General features: G+C 37.7%; 1 protein-coding gene across 4 annotated transcripts in view; it reads left to right on the top strand.

The window, feature by feature from the left end:
• Positions 1–13,393, top strand: part of ZNF385D (zinc finger protein 385D) — a 417,913-nt gene extending 404,520 nt beyond the window's left edge. For all 4 annotated transcript variants that reach the window (XM_051611827.1, XM_051611830.1, XM_051611829.1 and 1 more), the window contains 4 exons: positions 1,292–1,525; positions 3,483–3,661; positions 4,985–5,086; positions 9,177–13,393. In XM_051611827.1, coding sequence (XP_051467787.1) covers positions 1,292–1,525; positions 3,483–3,661; positions 4,985–5,086; positions 9,177–9,410 — 749 coding nt within the window. In that variant the 3' untranslated portion in view covers positions 9,411–13,393. The remainder of the gene's footprint in view (positions 1–1,291; positions 1,526–3,482; positions 3,662–4,984; positions 5,087–9,176) is intronic.
• Positions 13,394–21,903: the final 8,510 nt, after the last annotated feature.

Raw genomic sequence — 21,903 nt, 5'->3', positions numbered from 1 at the left:
ATTAATGAAGTTGTTGAACAGTCTTAGTCTGGAACACACCTCTGTGGCATCAATTAGTTGTGTCCCTCCTGCATCGCAGCATATGCTGAGATCTATAGGCAAAAGATTGTTATTTTGCCAGTTGTAATAGATGGTAATGAATAAATCATAGTACAAGTCGAGCACCACTGACACCAAGGGATGTATGAAACCAAAATGAGCTGTCTATGTTGGAAAGTACCCAATTCCAGGAGTATCTCAATAAAATAACTAAGAATTCTGATGGGGAATCTGCTACTCAGTGGACTTAATACAACAACGTGCAGTGTCTCAAAGGCAGAATAGCCCCTGTTCCTTCTCTCCTCCGGTCCCTTACTTGTTGTCTTCTCCATTGGTTCAATGCTGGATTTGACTGTTCTCTACCCTGCTAAGTACTTAACTACCAAATGATACTGCCATATCCAAGTATCATGATTATTAAAAACACAATATCAGTATGTTATTTATTCTCTCTCAGATTTTAAAACTACAGAAAAAGCATGAGTTCTTAAATGCACGTACTAGGTTTCCAAATAGATTTGGGTATATAACACGCTTACAGTTTTTCCAAACATATCACTGGTACACAGAACAGAAATCTTACTAGTGTTTGTGTAGGTCTCAGATAGAGAATATTGTCTATTTAATTATGATTAGTAATATCTACTATTAGTGTGCAATAATGGTTAATAACACATGGGTAAATATATACTGTGTATTAAAAATGTAATACTGGTTTTGGCTAATATCAAGTGAAGTATCAATTTAACCTTGTATTTTATCAAATACCAAGAACATGCAATTATTTTTGTTTTAGTTTTACTGGTACAGAATATTAAAACTTTAGCTTGGCTACTCAATCAGCAGAAGTATTATGCAGTACTGTGGCACTTTATGCATCTGAAGTGCTGCACATAAATTTTGATTTGCTTGTTGTACTGGTAATTTACATGACCCCTTTTAGTGGATTATCTTTCACTTGTACCATACAGTCTTAATGACTTGTCTTTTGAGTTTACAAATTCTTTATTTACTGGGTGTTAGCAGAGTGCAGGAGACAGAACACGTGGCATTTCAGTACATGGGAGTACTGTGTTTTTTAACCAAACACAATACCAAAAAAAAAAGGTTGGATTTAGTTCCTCACCATTAGTCAAACCATCACCGGCATGATCTAGCTTTCTGTGCAGTTACAGCATTAGGATGTGAAAAAGCAAATGCCAAAGGTCACAACTTTTGTTTGTTTGTTTCCATGTCCTCTCTTTGCCCATAGATGTTACCACAGGGACACCAGCAATATCAACGACGACAACCGTGGAAATCCGGAAGAGCAGTGTTATGACAACTGAGATCACCTCGAAAGTGGAGAAAATCCCCACGACAGCCACTAGCAGCACCACATGCCCTTCCGTTGAGACTGAGGAAGAAAAAGCAAAAAGACTGCTGTACTGTTCACTATGCAAAGTCGCTGTCAACTCTGCCTCGCAGCTGGAGGCGCACAACAGTGGTGAGATGGAGCAGTGCTTGCTTGCTTCCTTTTTTTTCTTCTGTCTCAAGAGCTCTGCAATTATCTTCCCCTGAATAGATTAGATCTCTTGCAGCAGGGGACAAAGAGGTGGCAGAAAACTGGCAATTACAAGGAATTCATTAACTATTAAAGAATAAAAATGACAGGAAAAGAGGCTTTCATAAAGAGGGAAGAAAGGAATCTTATTTCATGCAAGTTATCCATTTTCTTACATTTTAGCTTTTGCAACTTCCAGACCTTATAGAACTAAGTGACAGCTCATGCTTCATTACCTTTGGTGTTCAGAGTTTGCATATTTTTGTTTGTGCCAGCTAGCAAAGTCAGTGTGAATGCCATTAGTTTTGTTTGAAATCTAACAAATTAAGGCTGAAAGAGGGAGTGTCAGTCAGAGTTCAATGATGAGAGTTACAATTCTTACCTCCATGTTGTATTTTAATAACTTGTTAAAATTATGTATAGTTTACTTTTGTTTTCATCAACTGCAAGCAAGTGCTTCATGAGTTGAATGGGTAATTGCTTACCTCCATCTTTCTTACATTTTTAGCTTTTTATTCTTATTAGAGCTAGTAGTATTGTGAAGTTCCAGTAGTAGAAAGCCATCATTCACAGTCGCTATTTTAAACATGTTCTTGATTTGCTTTGTGGTAACCAGGATTAAAAAGTTTTGGGATTTAATATTATGGCAATGATCACCTATAACAGTCCTAAAGAAAAACTGATTTTGGATGTCAGGGGTTACCTGCTAGCAGGGTGAACAGCGTTAGGAGACAAGCAGAGAGCCTTAGGTTTGAAACATAAAAACAGTGATGGTATACATGCAGCCAGAAGATTAATGGTTTTATGATGAAATAAAAAAAGAAATAACTTTGGCATGTCTACAGAGTCCATTTTAATCAAAAAAGGATATATATATTTTTTTGTATTAATGAAAAATAAAGCCTAATCAGTTTTGAATGCTGTGTTTACTATATGCCAGATCTTCAACTGGTGAAAATTCAAGTTAATAAAGCTGTACCCATTTAACCTATTTAATTTCATACGAGGGTTAGTCTCTAAACATTTTTCAGATCAAGATGAGAGCCAAAACATTTTTCTTAATATTTAAACACAGCCCTCCAAGTTTGTGCTGTCTATGCTGATAAACCATGTTTGTGCTCCCACATGTATTGCGTGCTTGTAAAAGTTTACATGTGGATGCACAGAGCAATTACCAATGGAACACTATTTCTGTACACAATAGTAGCCCATTATTATCACAGACTACCTGTGTGGAAGTCAACAGTGTAAGAAATTGTTCAGTCTGAATAAAGGTAAAACAACAGGATACTATTGTTTTCTATCCGATCTTTATTTCAATGAAAAATGCAAGGGCATTTTTCTAACATGTATGTTGTTCATGCTTGGTTTTGGTTTCTGTCCAGGCCATTAGGGATCTATAGGTTGCTGCCAGGACCCTCTGCCCCTTTTTGATTTGGAGACTAATTAATTCATTACAGATTTAAGTGTAAGCTAGATAATGCATACTGTTTATCAATCCATTCAGGAGGACTACAAATCAAAGCCAACTACATCTTTAATAGCCAAATTACTCTTCCTTTGCAACTACAATTCAGGTCTTATTAGCAGCAGGAGTTAATGAGAAAAGTCACACCCATTTAACTTCCCATCAGGATACCTGATTGTGCCCCTACTTATTGGTATGGCTGCTATGTTCCAGTACATTACCTACAGATGTGTTATCCATTAGTTATTAAATATCAGATGTGAAATACTGTTACTTTGATATGAATCTGATACCAACAAACACAGGCACGTTCCAAGGATAGCACATGGCACAAGCTGAGGTTCATATGATTTTCTTTTAAAAAGAAAATAAAACAATGAATGCAATGAAATTGCCAAAGTTGTTTCTGTTTCCCATTTCTAATGTCTCCAGGGACTAAGCACAAAACTATGCTGGAAGCTCGGAATGGAAGTGGAACCATAAAAGCCTTTCCCCGGGCAGGCGTAAAAGGCAAAGGACCTGTGAATAAAGGAAACACAGGCCTTCAGAACAAAACATTTCACTGTGAAATATGTGATGTGCACGTAAACTCTGAGACACAACTGAAACAGGTACTCAGCTAGCTTGCAGTGTGAATCCTTGGCTGTTCTTTGTTTTCATGGTGATGAAGTACCAACGCAATCAGCATGTGTCAGTCTAACAGTTCACATCCAAATGGAGCTCACAGATTGTACCCTTTGTAGTTGTCTTTCATGGTGTATTTTTATTTTGGATATGATTTTCCCTTGCATGGAAGATATTTTCTCAAAAGCTCTTAATTATATATATGTCTTAAAGAGTTCTAGAAGCTGTAAGGTGCAACATGTTATAACTGTCTTTAGATGCCTATAGTCATCATGAGCTAATAAACCCTACCAATTAGTGTTGTGCATGATATTTGCCTTGACAATTATGTCGAGGTGGGTGCAGCCAGTATTTTCACAAAATACTGAATAACCTTTATAGAGATGCAGGATGAAGAGGATTTGTAATATTTTTTATCAGTGTCACCCTGTAGCTGAGAAGCATGACTTCTCATTTGCAATTACACTAAGTTATGTTCCATCATTCTTCAGATGAACAAAGCCTTTGTTCTGAAAAACACTTTGTTTAATTCCATATGTCTTTTGGAATTAAATACTTGTTAAGGAACTTTACAAGAATGAAGATAAATTCTGGAATGGACAATAGCAATACTTGTCTTCTGCTTTCAGGAAAAGTCCAGTTGTCTTTTTTTTTTTTTTCCCCTTAAAAGGGTCCCTTATATCTAATACTGCCATAAAGTCTGTGTAGAAGGATTCTTGTAAAATGTCATAGTTTTTATGAACAAAATAATGGATTTTCTGGGTTTTTTTTGCTGTCACTTAGTTTGATATTAAACCATCTTTCAGCCGAAATCTTAAAAGGTTATCTAGGTTTCTTAGGGATTAAAAAAAAATGGATACCCTTCCCTGCCCCCTCACCCCCAAGTGGGGAATGCTCTACTATCTAATATTCTTCTAAAACTTTCTATCAACAATTGTTTGAATTAGATGGGTGCTTTATAGAGATAGGGAGAAATTTTTGCTCCCTTTGACCTGATTCAGATCCTGTTGAAGTTAACAAAGGTGAGAAACTCTTTTACTACAGTGGAAACAGAGTTAAACTGAGCACTGTGGAAAATCCCAGTCCCAATATGTGATGCATAAAGGAGCATTCAAATTGGAGCAGACCCTATTCCCATTCATTATTAAGTTAGTCAAAGTAATGCTGTTGTGGGGAGCAGTAGTCTTCAGTATTGGAGCACCCTTGTGTAAAGGAGAACCTGAAATGATCCATTAAGGAAATATCATTATTTTTTATATTATTTTTTCTTTTTTTTCTTTTTCTATTTTTCCCCAAATATATTTGTACAGCACATAAGCAGTAGAAGGCACAAAGACAGAGCTGCTGGGAAGCCACCTAAACCTAAATACAGCCCTTACAACAAACTCCAAAAGGGAACACATCCTCTAGGGGTAAGCCAATCACATTTTTATTTTATTTTTATTTTAACCCAGCTGAGTATGGTTTTTAGAAAAAAAGAAGTGGAAATTGTTTAAAATGTGTGTAAGCAGTGGGACAATACATGTGTCTGAATGATCCCGTGGAAGCCCACAAGGGACTTTTATATACTTTGATGGGTGTGGAGTACAACCCATGGGTTCTCATTTTTTTGTAGCTGCTCGGAATAACCTCAGAAAATAAGCTTGTTTAAGAGGTCATTAGAGACCAACAGACAAAAGAAACATTCAGATGTCAAACAGGATTTTCCCAGTTCTCACTAAGGACAATAGTGATGAAATGACTAAATAAAACTATAAAATATAAAACCTTTATTCTATCCTTATTTAGAAAATCATTCAGATAACAATTGAGACCATTAAAAAAAACACAACATTTCTCATTGCATTCCATTCAGTTTCAGGATGGTTCTGGCCACATTTTCAATGGCCAGGATAAATCTGAAATGCAGTTCTTACTAGCTTCAAAAGCGGAGAAAAAGGTTTACTTTTTAATAAAAAGCCCTGCTGGGATCCTGCCATTAGTTAAGAAACAGTTTATATTGTGGGTGGGATGGTGAAACATCTGTCTCCATCAGATAAACTGCATGATTGTTTTATGTGCCATGGTGTTTTGTAAGGGTTTATAGACGGTTTTGGCAGAGGGAAGATGTTGAATCATTGGCCTCATAGAGAGTAGCCCCTTATTCCTTGACCATCTTCTCTAATGCAGGCAGAATGTGGAGCTCTTTTTTTCCTGTGATAACCAAGCTCTCTTTAAGTTCAGTTAAAGCTCTTTTCCTCACAACAGAAAGTATGTCCTTGTTGGGGCAGCCCCCATGATGGTATATTCATGCATGAGTCAGTTGGGTAGGAGTTTTCCTAGATGTTGTAGCATAATGCAGTGTACCACTCTGGTAAATCTGCTAGTAAGGAAATAGCCCCATAGGGTTTCTCAGTAAGCCACAAGGAAGACCAAGGTCTCCAATACATATAAGCTATACTGAAATGAATAGAAAAAAAAATTATTAGGTAAGTGGGATATCAATCACTAAAGCCTCCCTGACAGGATTATTATTCCTTTAGGAAATTCATTGTTTCCCAGGAGATGAAAATAACTGTTAAATTACTGTTGATGTTGTGCACAGTTCTCTATTTGCCAATTTTTGTAATGGTGATTTCTGATAACTCCAGCCAAGGATCAAGGCCATTTAGTTGCCACATGGACAAAAAAAAAGAAACTTGTCCTTTCCCTCAGTCCCGGTTACTCACAATATGCAAGTCAGGCCAGAGGTGAGAAACAACACAAAGGTGATTTAAGAAGGAGAGAATAAGTTAGCAATAAATTAACAGGTATGTGTAGTAGAATGGAGGCTGCAGTGAAAAAGGATGAGAACAGTTCTCCATTTAGTCTTTTTGGTTTTGAATAGAAAAAATACCAAAATTGCTGTCACTTAAAATGCAGAATGGCATAGCAACAAGGCAAAGATGTGCTAATCTTACTCTGAATGTAAATGTTTTTGATGAGCTCTAGACTTTTTCTTTACTTCCCATTAATTTTGCAAGTAATTTGCTGTCCCTTAGTTTACTTCATTGGAAATGAAATGAATAATGGATACTTTACTCTAAATGTGGACCTGTGTGTTAATTAGTACTTGCAGAGAGGTTTGAAATGATGGTGCAAGGTACTGTATATGCTAAATATTACTAGTTTTGCAGCTATCTTGAAATCAGAACTACATTGATAAATTAACTGAAAAGCTATCTAATTTTATTATAAATTCCTGATTCCTCCAAAAATAGCAAGATACTCCTAGCTTTTTAATGTAAACAGCTACATAAGATCTTTGTTAATTGAAAAAAAAATGTATGAACATCACCAATTTATTTTTTTTCTACCGAAGTTAGAAAAAGAACATAATACCTTTTCATAGCTTTTCTAGACCAAAACCTTTCCAATGCCATATTGTCAGTATCATTTGTACTGCTTTGTCTCATTTAGTTTTATATGCTTCAGAGAAAGATTTATTAATTCCCACAGTGCTACTTCAGAGTGTAAGAAATCTTGTATTGTTGGGACTTACGTGATATTTCTTCAAGCCACAAATGTCCAGCATGTATAAAACATTACACTGGAGAAAAAGAGATTATTAGGCATTTGATAGTCAAACTTTCTGCAATGGAATAGCTCTTACAAAAACCATTCTTCACTGGGTATTCTAGACCACAATCAGAGCCCTGTTGTTTTGGGCTGGGTTTTTTTTGTACTTTGTACTCAGGATTTTTATTTATTTATTTATTATTGAGAGAGAGAGAGAGAGAGAGAGAGAGAGAGAGAGAGAGTGAGTGAGCTTTTTTTCTTGTCTGTTCTAAACAAGACTGAAAAAAAACCCCTATTTACTAGAAAATGCAAGGAAGGAGTAAAAAGTCAAATGCCAAGCAAGGGAAGAAGGCAGCTAGGATCAGTGGGTAACACTGATCAAGTATCCATTATATCCTCCATTAAGAGAATTACAGAATCTAGTCCTCTCTGAGTATCTCTCCCAGAGCCTTAAAGGACCTTGAGGCCAGCAGAGTTGCCAGTGAGTATTAGAAGTCAAAATCCTGTATCCATCTGGCTGGTAAAGAACCAAGATAATTTTTTTGAATATGGTGATAGTGCAATGATGAAACTGTTGGTTCATGCCAGACTACTGCTGTCCATACTTTCTGACTATTCATTCAGCAAGTTGCTGTTGAGTGGAAAGTATCAGACTGATGTAGTGCAAATTAATTATTCAAAGGTCAATTTCGATTCAAGGATGAGAAATTGTGTTTTCCTGTGAGTGAAAAGTGTCCATACTTACACCATGATGTACCACAGCACGGTACATAAATTCTGGGCCTGAGGTCATGCCAGGACACAGGCCCACCACAAGTCCATCAGAGCTCATTGGAACTTTTCTTTGTCAGTGCCTGAGGTTCCTATTCTTGTCTCAGAGTTATAAAACCGGAACAACAAAGGTATTCAGGCTCCTAGCTTCTCATTAGAAACTTGAAGTCCCCTCGAAATCTGCAGAAACCTATATAGTCTACTCTGATGTTCATTGGTATGCATACCAAAAGTAAACTCTGTTAAATAATAATGGACTAATGTGAGTATTTTCAATCAGTCTAGGAAAAGCTTGAGTTTTTTGTTGTTGTTGTTTTTCTTTTTGGAAACTGTAAATGAGAATTTTTTTCAAAATCTATTTGGTAGTGCACAATAATCGTTATTTAAATGTTTTTAAAGCAGAAGCCTTAGCGACAGCAACAAAAATACCATGGTTTGGCACCATATTCAAGGATTCAGGCAAGAGTTTTCCGTGACAACTTTTTAAAATACCTACTGCTTTTTTCACAGTCCTTGTAAGAATGAATAGTATGTTAGTGAAAAAAAAATTAAGATGCAGCAAGATGACATAGTACAACACCCCTGCAATTCATCACCTAATTGAACCATTTGAAACATCAGGATAGTTTCATAACTAGCGCAAGATAAGCTTTGTTTATTTGCCTGTTATTAGAGGCAGGAGCTAATAAAGAGGAGCTAGCTAGAAATCTTAATTTTAAGTAGAACTCACGTCAAAATGATAAAACAAGAGGTACCTACTTAGCCAGACCAGGGATCGGGGTATATTTTCATTCTGCTCTGGTCTCTATCTAAAGCTGTCCAGATGGAGGTCTTTTAATTGGTGGATAATTCATCTTTATTTACTACTTGCAGGGCACATGAGGTTTACTTTGGTGCAGATTGATCAGACCCTTTTTAGGTTTGCTTTGATTTCTAATCTCATATTAAATTATAAGTCCCAGTGATAAGGCATGAACATTGAAACACTCTGTCCCCAACCAACTCCTGCTTACCCTGGTCCAATGTTTGAGATTATATCTCCTGACCCAAGCCTACAGCTCCTAGAGTCAGTAGCTACTATATGGTCTCTCTTACTTGATTTTGCACTTATAATCTTAAAACAAGCTCCCTGTTGTGTACCTAATATGCACAAATCATGTCACTCTGTTTGTTTGTTTTCTCTCTTCCCCACAGGTAAAATTAGTGTTTTCAAAGGAACCTTCAAAGCCGATGGCTCCACGAATCTTACCAAATCCACTGGCAGCTGCAGCAGCAGCTGCTGCTGTGGCTGTGAATTCCCCTTTCAGTCTTCGCACAGCCCCAGCAGCCACCCTTTTCCAGACTTCAGCACTTCCTCCAGCACTCCTACGACCAGCTCCTGGGCCTATACGGACCACCCATACTCCCGTGCTCTTTGCTCCTTACTGAACTCCAAACAGGAATTAATTGTACTGCAATAATTTTTCAAATCATAACAAACAAACAAGCAAACAAAAAAAGAAAATCAAGAACATTGAACTATGCAGTGTTTATTTATAGTTTAAAGTATATATGAAGAGCCAGGACTTTTGATAGAGAACTGAACAAATTCTAAAATGGGGAATGGGCAGTATTTTCTCCAGATGAGAACATTCCTCTAGAGTATTGATTGGTTTAGAACTGATATCCAGCATTGTCTTGTAGTGACATATAAAACTTATTAAGCCTTTTGACTGTGCTTTTTGGCACATATTTCCCTGCAATGTCTTTCCTGCTTTATGAAACAACTTACAAATTTGTCTAAAGGGCATTAACTGGTTCCAATGTACATAAAATACTTTATTCTGTAGATTAAAGAAGAAGGAAAAAAAAAAAAAAGAAACACTGTGAATAGTAGTACCCTTACCAATCCTCCTGCCAAATCAGCAGTTACCGGGTATTTATCTGAACAAAAGTAGATACAATAGATGTCTTGTAAAACAGTAGTATTGTGTCTCTATCTATGCCACTAGGTTTCTAACTGAGTTGCAAGAGATAAAATGAACAAATTATGTCACTTTGGTAAGTAGTCAAAAATTATGACAATAATGTGGAGCTGTTCCTGGTGAGCAAAAATTGTTTTCCTCACCTGAACAAGAATGAGTGTGAAGACAACCTGAGGTTAAGGCAAAGTAAATGATAAAGGAGATTTAGTGAGGAAAAGAAATAATCCAGATGCTGTACACAGAATAGGTCAAACTTTCATTTAACTGAGAATGTATGTGTACAGTGTGTGTATTTTCAAAAAGTGTAACACATACAGGATAGATCAATCTTTAAGGCATGCCAGTGGACAGCTAAAAAATACATTCTTGTCATGAAAGAGGCCTGACACTTCAGTGTTGAGCAGAGGGAAGACACAAATGGGGTACACGTAGATATAACTAGCAAAAGAAAAGCAGGAGAGAAATCCTGGCCTCATTTAAGTCAGTATAAGGTTCCTCCTGACTCCAATGTAGCCAGAATTTAATCCCAAGAATGGCACATTTCCTTTTTATATCACATCAGTGGGGGAGTCTGTAGATACAGGTAACATTTTTTGCAGTAGGCTTAGTCTTGGAAACAGATTAATTCTCTTGTTTCATTTCCTACTGATGTAATATAAAATCTCTTAATATACCTATGAAATGTAAACAGCAACACAGGACATACATAATACGAGATAACTGCACAATGTGGTTTTGAAATAAATACAACCTTTAGGATCTGAAGGGACCCTTGAATTCTGTAGCTGACCTTTATGTATGGACAGCTTGAAGCCTTATATATTTACTGTGAGGCTTGGAGGGTTTGACTGTGTCCCTTTAAAATAAGATTTATCAGGGGTATATATAGATATATTGTATATATGTTAGAGTAAGAAAAATAACTTATAAACAGAAAATCTACTATATAAAAATAATTATATAATCATTGAGTTTCACATGTGGGTCATTAAGTGGTAAGCAACAAACAGCAGAGAAAAAAAAAAGACTTCTTGAATCTGATTCTTGCTGCCTGCTTTTTCCCATAGGGAGCTGAAAAGTATCTATTAATATTACGGAGTGTGCTGCTGAGTCACATTCGACCACTCTGATGTGTAGCTAAGTGAAACGCCTACCATACATTTAGGAGGAACAAAAGTTTTAAAAATAATGTAAATTTAGATGGGGAAATTATTTGAAAGATTTTATTAAAGGGTAGTAGTGCAAAATATGGACCATGTGGTTGCTATATAATGCGGCCTGTGGTTAATATGGATGGTTGGGAGATACAGAGGATGGGAATATTCAGCACTTTTGACTTGCCATTCATCAGTGAGCCTTCCACATACATTGGTATTTGCCATTTTTTTAAACCTCTCTGCATTTAGATTTTATAAAAAATATATATATAAAAAGATAGAAAGAAGAGGTTCCATGGATGTCTGTGTCCAAAGAATTCCAAAGAGATGCATTTATTTATCTAGAAGTATTAAAATAATTTCTATTTTATGTGTTTGTATTTCATCCAATTTATTTGCAAATGTTTGTGCCTTGAAATGAACTGGGCTTTTGTTTATACTTAATTCACTCCTATGTAGCCGCAAAAAAGATGTGATGGTGATTTCAGGGCTGGTTACTAGCTGGATCACTTTGGCCCAATTTCCAAAACAAGAAGAGTGTGAGTAAGTTCATGAAGCCAAGTTTAGGCACCTAAATAACTAGGGGCTGACATTTAAAAGGGCTCCCTACTCTACAGCTCCCAGTAAAGAGGCAGTAAACAGGCCAGCCTTCAAAACCTGCACCTAACACTCTATTTAGAAAGTGTTTCCTTTTATCTGGGTACGTAAATATAGCACAGTAAGGTTCAGCTCCTCTTTGCAAAACCTTGGCCTTGGTCTTTTAAGCCTGCTTTCAACCTTCCATCTTTTTGCAGAAGTTGTGGTGCCATTGCCAGTTGTGTTCAGATTCCTCCTTGAATAGGGCACTGGTTTTCAAGCTGTGCTCCATGAACCACCATTTATCTCCAGAGCCTTCTGTAACAGCCTGTGTAAGTAAGAGCTTGCTAAAAGAGAAGAGGAGGACTGATGTTCTGGGAAGGTGATCTTTTCCCTGAGAAAAAACATACAGATGGGAAAAGGGGAGACCCACAAACACCCTGTAGGCTCATGCATAGCCTTCTGGTGCATGGACACCTGCTGTACATCCTGCCATGTTGTTGTGATGCGATCAAAATCAACAGGCTGATCCTTGCCAAAATGTGGCCTGTGGCATGTATGGAGGCACACTACTAGGGGCAGAGTTAATACAAGTTTTGCTAGAAATAAAGAGTGTCGTTCCAACTACTTACATCAGCTAATTTGCAATGACACCTTCCGTTTTCTTGGACCTCTTTTGTCACAGTGCTCTATGGAACAAGTTATTGTTCACACAATTCTCTTTTAAATTTCAGCTGTAAACAACAAACTTGATTCTTTTTATGTCTCTTACTCACTACCTAATAAAGGATAAAGCCTAAATATTAGAATCTATAGTGGATTTTCTGTGCCTTGCTGTTCCACCCCCTTCTTAGTAACAAGACAATGTACCCGGGATGTCAGCACAACAGTTTTACTAGGTATATGTCAAGGATAATAATGGCACAGCAATCTGATTAGGCAAGGGAAGCATCCCGTCAAGGCTATGTCCACAGCAGCTGACAAAGGAGCTGGCAAACAGAAGATACTTTACACCTACTTGTCAATGCATCCTATATGGACAGCCCTGTAAAAGAAAAATGTGTCATCATATTTCATGTCACAGTAGCACTGGCGGGCCAAGAGGAAGCCTAAAGCACAAGGAAACAGATCATTTCGTCAAAGACACAGCTGCTCACTGGAGTAACAGAGTGAAACCACCTGCAGGGAAATGGCCAAGTATGAACTCAGAAAAACAAATAGGTTCAGGAGTGTTTTCTTAAATTCTATACAGGGTGGAAAAGAATGATTATTCTTTTCTGACCCAAAGAGATGGTATTTTTGTGGGAGGCATATATGTATATACTTAGATTTTTACGCTATCTGCATTTTTCCAACTATCTCTGGCTTCAAACCTGCGTTCTGAAGGATCATTGCTCTGAACCATGAAATCACCTTCTTGAAAGATGCTGTAAAAGCTGATGTGAGAGTTCAGTAAGCAAATGGTATAAATATTATGATCTGAAATGAAAAATATGAACTGGCCATGTCAAGGAATATTGTATTGGAAAAATATACATCTTTATTTTAAGATAAATTAAAGTTATATAAAATTAAGAACAGCTAAATAAAGTTAATATAACTAGAAGAATTACATCTGTCATTTTAGTACTGGAATATTACAATTGGCTTTGTATTTTAAAACATGAAAAAATGTTATAATGAATCAATACAAAGATGCTATGGGTAAATTTAACATCTCACACTCACTACCTTCTAGTTAGCCCAGGAATACCATAGCTGAACTGACCTGCCTTTAGTCACTTCTTTTCTAATCCTCAAAGATACAGTACAGTATTGGCCTGATATGCCCTGAAAGCTGAAAACATACCCTGCTTCTGTCTTCTGCTCCCAGGAAACACAGTTATTAGAGTTTCCTCAAAGCATCTTGGGGAACTTCTGTCTTAATAGCTCTCAGTTCTTTGCAAAAATTAATGTCATTTTATGAACATAAGATCAATACCGAGGAGCAAAACCTGCAAGAGGTTTCTTCATAATTACAACATTCTTGTAATTAAATATGAAGCACAGATATATATTTGTTTGGTTACACAAATCTCTTTGAAAACATGTGAAGTTGAAAGCCTAAACCAATTCATGAGGAAACTCTTCTTTTTATTAACAAGTGTCTGAATTTCCATTTTAAAAATTTACTTCAGCACAGTTCAAGTTTCAGAGCTCTAAGCACCTAAAGCTCTCGAGAAAATAACCATGGGCTTCTTGTTTACCGAGATGATTGTGAAAACGTTAGCCTATGCTATGTAAAATATTACAGGGGTTTTCAACACCATATTTTCCCCTTTTACACCACATCTCGCCATTACTTCAGCTGGGATTCAGGCCATGACTTAAAGAAATAGTAATACTGCTAAATCCTATCTTAAACCAGTTGAAATCTCAAACACATAGTTAAGGATTTAGCCAAGGGCAAAAAAAAATAAGCTTTATGCCCTCTCACACTTCCAAGTTTATTAAAATTCAGGACCATGTAGGAGTAAACAACTATCTGGAGGATGGTTATTACATATCCTGATCTGAAATGTCAGGGGCTGAAAGAGTCTGTGCTCCAGACCAAAATTAAGAATACTATGAAAATCATAATGCTTTTAACCCTGGGGCTCCTGAAAAAAGTTGCGAAGATCTTTGACTTCATTAGAGGCAATTTTTGCCCTGAGTGCCTGAGGCCTTACTCAGTCATGCTGTGTACTGCAGTTAGCTGTCTTTCAATTCTGATTCACTATTGATACATTGATAAAGAAATTTGACTGAGCCTGAAACACGATTAGTGCCTGCCTTGTTTCTGTGGCCAGCTTCATGCTGGGATGCTGCTTGTGTGGTGAAGAATTAAGAAGAGTCAAGAGTCAACATATAGAATCTGGTAAACTAATCTGGTCCCTTTTTCTTGTGAAATACTGTTATTTGGAACTGGTGAGGTATTAACACCTTGGGACGTTCAAGAGGTCCTGGATAAAACATAGGCACCTTGAAGATCATGAGATGTTAACTTTAAAAATAATTAATATGGTGACGAGAAAGAATCCAGAAGACTTTCTTTGGTTTAGGTACTTTAGTTACTTTGTAACAGTGGTCTTCACGCAATTCACACCAACAGCACACAGACATTTGTGCTGTTCACAACAGAAATTGAATATTTGGCATCCATAATTAGAAACAAGGATACTTATCACAGAATCACAGAATCACAGAATCACAGAATCACAGAATCACAAAATGTTAGGGGTTGGAATGGACCTCAAAAGATCTAGTCCAACCCCCCTGCCAGAGGGGGGATCACCTAGAGGTGATCCTACTCACACAGGAACGTGTCCAAGTGGGTGTTGAATGTCTCCAGAGAAGGGGATTCCACAATCTCTCTGGGCAGCCTGTTCCAGTGCTCTGTCACTCTCACAGTAAAGAAGTTTTTTCTGATGTTTATGTGGAACCTCCTATGCTTCAGTTTGCACCCACTGCCCCTTGTCCTAACAATGGACATCACTGAAAAAAGCCTGGCTCCATCCTCCCAACACTCGCCCTTAACGTATTTATAAACAATGATGAGGTCACCCCTCAGTCTCCTCTTCTCCAAGCTAAAGAGGCCCAGCTCCCTCAGCCTTTCCTCATAAGGAAGATATTCCACTCCCTTAATCATCTTTGCGGATCTGTGCTGGATTCTTTCCAGCAGTTCCCTGTCCTTCTTGAACTGAGGGGCCCAGAACTGGACACAATATTCCAGATGTGGCCTCACCAGGGCAGAATAGAGGGGAAGGAGAACCTCTCTTGACCTATTAACCACACCCTTTCTAATGCACCCCAGGATGTCATTGGCCTTCTTAGCCACAAGGGCACACTGCTTGCTCATGGTCATCCTCCTGTCCAACAGGACCCCCAGGTCCCTTTCACCTACACTGCTCTCCAGCAGGTCAGCCCCCAGCCTGTACTGGTACATGGGGCTGTTCTTCCCCAGATGCAAAACTCTACACTTGCCCTTGTTGAATTTAATCGTTTCTCCCCGCCCAACTCTCCAGCCTGTCTAGGACTTGCTGAATAGCAGTACAGCCTTCTGGTGTGTCAGACACTCCTCCCAGTTTAGTGTCATCAGCAAACTTGCAGAGGGCACACTCTGTTCCCTCATCCGGGTCATTGATGAAAATATTGAATAGTACCGGTCCCAGTAACGATCCCTGAGGGACTCCACTAGTCACAGACCTCCAACTAGCCTCTGCCCCATTGACTACAACTCTCTGACTTCTTCCTTTCAACCAGTTCATGATCCACCTCACTACCTGATCATCAAGACCACACTTCCTCATTTTATCTACAAGGATGCTGTGGGAGACAATGTCAAATGCTCTACTAAAATCAAGATAAACCACATCTACTGCCCTACCATCATCTATCCACCTAGTTACTTCCTCATAGAAGGCTAGAAGGCATGCTTATCAATATTTATTGTAGAGATATTGGACACTCAGTTACATGAGACAAGAATCTTCCTTGGAAATCTATGCATTCATGTCTGTTCATACTAGCCAAGCTATCACTGCATCTTGTCAATACATTCATCTCCAGAAAGGATGTCTATATTTTCTGTTTGTTTTCATTATTACTTGCTTTTCCTTCTGCATTTATGCATAGTTTCTTCTCTCACTTTGAATGAACAGAAGCCATAAGTATAAATATGCACTTATGAAGCTGGTATTCATCAAGCCCACTGTTGGATCACTTAATCAAGGTCAATAAACAGAATGAAAAACTTACAGTAGCAGTGCCATAGTGGTATATTATGAATAGAGAGTATATGTACACTATAGCTCTCTGTAGACAGGGTTTTATGACACAAGCAGCTCTTTAGTCTTTCACATTTTACTGAAATATTAATCTTTTGGGAATTCATCAAAGGTTTAATTAAATGTAAATGTTATTTCTTCTGTTCAGTAACAATAGCTATATATTTCTGCATGCAAAGGCAATAGAAAAAAGGATAAAAACCATAAACCATTTTCCCACTACAAATGCCTGAAGCATTTGATAACAGTTTCAGCCCTTTCTCTGCAGCTGATGGCTGACATTTGCCATGGGAACAGTTCTTATTGACACGTATCAGGCGAAAATTATCTGCTGAAAATACAGTCTGCTAAGTGCAGATTTTCTTTTGAGGCACAACAAAGTAGGAGATGATAGACTATGAGCAAAGGCATGCCTTTGTAAGAGCCTGTTGTAACTCCCCAAAACTGCCTGGTGGCTTGATGGGGAGAGGCAGCACCCCTACAGCTTTCTAATGTGGCCATTCTGTCATATTTATAACATAAAGGATGCCAATTTGAAAAAAAAATCCTGATTTGAAGACATTTTTTTACAAGTGCTTCAGTTTGGGGCATGATGCCCTGTCCTGTAAAGTGTAATCTTTCTTTCAGGCATATTTGCAGTGTAGTCTTGACCATGACATTATTGCCAGTCAAACTGCTGCCTGAAGCTATTTTGTGCATTAGAAGAACAAAACCACGAAGGTAAGTTTTCCTATACAGAAGGAGCATGAGGGAACAAAAAGTAAATATGTAATGAGCCTCAAATTGGGTCACACTTTTTTTACTTCCTGCAGTTGCCTACGTCCTACCAGCTTGCTGAAATGTAGGTGTCAATCAAAGAGAAAAGGCCTGTTGCTTTCTTCTGCCATTTTAATAGTTTTAGAAAGGAGATGGAGACAGGTACAGCTCCTTATTATTCACACACTAAAACATCCATGTAGTCAGTCAGACAAATGTCTGCACACATATTGCCTCTCTGTACATACACAGCTCTTATTGCCCTCCCATCCCTCTCCTGAATCACGTTTTGTGACTACCCCAGCAAAATCGGACACTGCAAGGAGCATTAAAAAGGAGCAGAAACAAAACACCCCACCCACTTACAGGGTGTATGATACAGTATATGGGTACGTAACAGAGCATCCCTTTATTTCCCTCAGTGGTATAACCTCACTGTGTGGCTTGAGTGCTGCACTGCGCCCTTCATTACAGTATTGGCTACTTTAAATGGTGACCACTGAAACCAGTCTTGGCTGTGCTACAGTTAAACCTTCTTTCTATTTGTTTAAGCCTTTGTTCTCCTCTGGGGTATTTTGCATGGTGAAGTGAATCCTTGGAAGAAAAGCTAGAGCTATTTTCATCTCCCTTACAAAGCTATGAAAAGCAGTATGAAAAAAAAAAAAAAGAAACTGGCCTTTAATGTTTTATTGAGATCTACGTTCCAGCTGACTGTGAGGAACTTTGCAGCTGCAGTAAATGCTTTAGAAGCTCTTCAGTTCTGCTCTGTGAGACAGGATGTGATGGATCACCATTACATGCAACAGATGTTTAAGCCAGAGCAGCATGCCAGTCATCTACTCCATGCCACCAACTCATTAAAAACCTTAAACTTCAGTAAAAAAGCCTCAAAATCTACCAGAGGCCTCAAAGCACTGAAGATGGAAGAACACACTTTACCTGGTGTGCTGTCAAAGAACTGCCAGGAGGACGTGCCAGTGAGCCCACCAGCTGCATTACATTAGGGCGAGAAAGGGTAATTGTTCAGGTTCTTTCTGAACCTAAATGTGGGAACAAGTTTAGCCTCAATGAGATCACAGCAACAACTGGTAACTGGAGAAGTTTGTTGGCATCACTGAAAAATCTATCTTCAACTACGGACAGTCTCCAACATTGCAGCAGAATACCTCAAACCTGAGACCAAGTTATTCATTAGGGAAGCAGAATATTCTTCTTAGGCCTTATAGATAAATAGCATAAGCCCTTCACTGAATAATACAATGCACATATAAGTTAGTGGTTACTAAAAGTACTGAAGGCTTCACAAAAATTGTCCTTGATCCATTCACACTTAAGAAACACTGTAAATTTATATGACATTTTCATAAGTCCAAGAGTAAAACTTCATGGTCTGGTAGTTTGACTTGGAGTTTTGACTGATAAATAGTCAATAATGTCTCTAATTAAAAAGGGGTGGAGGGAAGTGACTGGGGCAATTATATCTTGCTATTTAAAAACCCTGATATATGCCTGAGGGCTTTTTAAATGTCAGAGTTACCAACCACATGGGAAAGGCAGTGGTCTGGAAAACAACTGTCTCTCCTCAAAGGTAGGACAAAATTATAAACATTTTGGTAAATTCTTTCTTAGGTAAGGATAGGTTAATTGCTTCAGTTAAGTATTTGAGATGGTGACACATAAAAAATATTAAATTGGTACCATAAGGATTTGGACGACGATTTTGAAATTAACTAACTGAAGTGAAATCTGTGTGGATTATAGTGTAAGGAGAATTATTAGGGAGGTGAGAGAGTAGAAAATTGTTCCTCAGGAGTGATTTTGGGTTTTATCTGGTTTCACTTGTGATTTTGCACACAGGTTGAAAAAAAAATAAAAAATTGAACAACTAAAACAAAATAATAAAAAATTGAAAAATACTCTTGAAATTTTTTTATAACCTACATTAGGAACTATCATCACTACATAGAGGAACATGGTATTTTCCAGAAAGAATAGAATGACCTTGAGAACCAGTATAACAGAAAGGAGCTGAAGCTTAATAGGAGAGAGAGACACAATCATGTATTTAGAATCTAATATGTAGTTCTAAGAACTCAGCAGGTGGAAATAGCTGAAGAAAAACAGGACTGGCAGGTATTACCATTGGTGACAATGAAGTTACAAATTTGAGAGAGCTGTTAAAAAAAAAAACAAGAGTAAATTTTCATTGATGTATACTTTATATTACTCACCACAGATTAAAAACTTTTTATATCTTCAGTGAGACATATTCAAGAATAATTGTCTCTTGAAAAAAAAGAGAAAAAGAAGAACCTAGAGGATGAGGGGAAAAATAGAATACATTTATATGCTTAGAATAAGGAAAGGAAGGAGAGGAAAGCTGAGGGAGAGAAGCATACAATTGTTCTTTGCTTATCTTGGGATGGAAACAATTATAACCATGAGGAAGATAAGAGAGTCGTGCAAATTAAGAAAGTTTTCAAGCATATGGTCATAAATGCTTAAACTCACTAGTGAAAACTGGCTGGAAATCAGAAGATGTTCTTAAGTGTTAAAATACAGAAAAGGTACCAAAAATGTTCTAAACAGGCAAAACTGAGGTCCTCCTCAGGTGGGCTTTGTCCTGGTTGCAAATGCGGTTCTGTTCTGTGGCAGCACCTAACTGAGCACAATGAGCCAGTCAGCAGGTCTCTACTGTTTTCTCTGTGTGGGCATACTTGGTGTGTCCCTCCAAAAGATGTCAGTGACTTTACTTCATGACCTGATATGTCAAGGGGAGAAACATAAGAAACACAGTGGTTTGTGTTTCAGACTCTGGACTAGATTCAAAAGTCCTTAGTCCTGGTTCACCTATCTATTCACATAACAGTGCTCAGTCATAAAAGCATTCCAAATCTGAATTTAGGTAGATCTGTTTGATGGTGGCTCTTTGGACACTGTATGTCAACTGGAATAGTCTGTCACATTCTTGCTGAAAAAGGATTCAGTAAAATTTTCCTAGACAACCTCATGTCAAAATACATCTATCATGATCAGTTTCTAAGCATAGTTAATGCTTTTTAAAAATTCAAATAGATGAGTGAAAATATTTAACAGCACTGAAAGGAAAAAAAGAGGTCTCTTGTTCACTGAATTCTTAAAAATATGCAGAGTTCAGCAACCACATTTTCATAAAGTTAAACCTCTTAAGTGTTGCCAGTCTTTATCTTGGGCAAGGGCTGACTTGGGATTTTACAGCTGAGCATCCCAAAGGGATCTGTGATGGAATCCTTGCCACAAAATAAGAGGCTGAAGTCAAAGTGCAAGGCTTGTTGGCAACTCTCTCATTTCTGACTCCTCACTGGGCTTGCTGAATCCTATGAATTGTGTTCTTCAGTGTATGAGTGCCTATGGGTTGTAAGACTGTGCCAGTTGTTTAAGGAGCCTCTCAGTTAAGCTGTGGAGTTCCCAGGGTTCAGCAATCAAATCCAGGCCCTTTTGCTGGACTGGTTATGTGATGTCTGAATCTTGGCAATCAGCATTCAGTTGAGGCTTTAGGTAATGATTAGGTAAATAAATTGCCACTTGACATCTGCTGGTCTTTAATTTTTAAAGTTTTCTCCTTCCAGAAGTCACAGATTAATGACTTAGTGAGATTAGAGGGTGGGGGGGTGGGGAGAGGGACATTAGATATAAACATCATGCTTCAGCATGCTGCAGATACATTACACCTCTCCATTCAGTGCTACATTTTGCTGTCAACCAAAAGGGAAAAAAAAACAACAAACCAAACAACACACCAAACAAACAACCTCCTCCTCCAAAATAAAACCCTGGTACTCAAAGCCTATGAGTCAATATGTTATCAGTTGATTTGGAATAGGTTTCTGTACAAAGTGTGTTCCAAAACATTTTACAGAATTAAAGGCTCTGCATGGCTACAGCACAAAAATATAATCCAAAATGTTTTGGCTAAAGAAGTAAGCCTTCTGCTTTCCTTGCAACCGAGGCCAAAACAATTTTAATTTCTGGCTTCTTAATTAATGTTAAATACAATTAGACTGAATTTCTCATCCAACAAATATTGCAACATTTGTAGCTTTGTAGTTATTTAGTCCATTGTTTTATCTTTCATTTTAGTATCCTGAATATGCAAACAGATAAATTGAAAGTCTTTATAGATTATGCTATCTGCTAATGGGAATCTGTATTTCAGACCTATGTAGAGCATGGCTGATAATTTTATCATTCTACTATAGCTTGGCCATTTTTTTATTTATTTTTCTTATATTGGTGCCTAAAGACTCTGTGACCATCCAATAAGAATTTCATTTTATGACAAAACAGAGGTCTTAAAAGTTGTTTCCATCACACCCCAGCATAGACTGAGAAGCTTTTGCAATTTTTCATGAGAAAAGAAAGAAACTGGCAGTCCTGTAACATGAGATTCAAGCTCATCTGTATTTTTCTGATTCTGTCTGGAGACCTGAACTTGAGTTAGGACCTAGATAAGGATCCCAGGTACTAAAGCAGTTCCCCCGCTCTCTGCTTATCAGTTGAATTGATTGGTTCTTTCATTACTATCTACAGTGGTGTGTATGTCTACACCCCAACAGGTACCTTTCACTAAACACAGATTTAGGGACTTGATACAGCTGCCTTCTATTAAAAGCACACTCTAGGA

Source organism: Apus apus, chromosome 2 (assembly GCF_020740795.1).
Source record: "Apus apus isolate bApuApu2 chromosome 2, bApuApu2.pri.cur, whole genome shotgun sequence".
Lineage (NCBI taxonomy): Eukaryota > Metazoa > Chordata > Aves > Apodiformes > Apodidae > Apus > Apus apus.
This window is presented reverse-complemented; position numbering and strand designations above follow the sequence as displayed.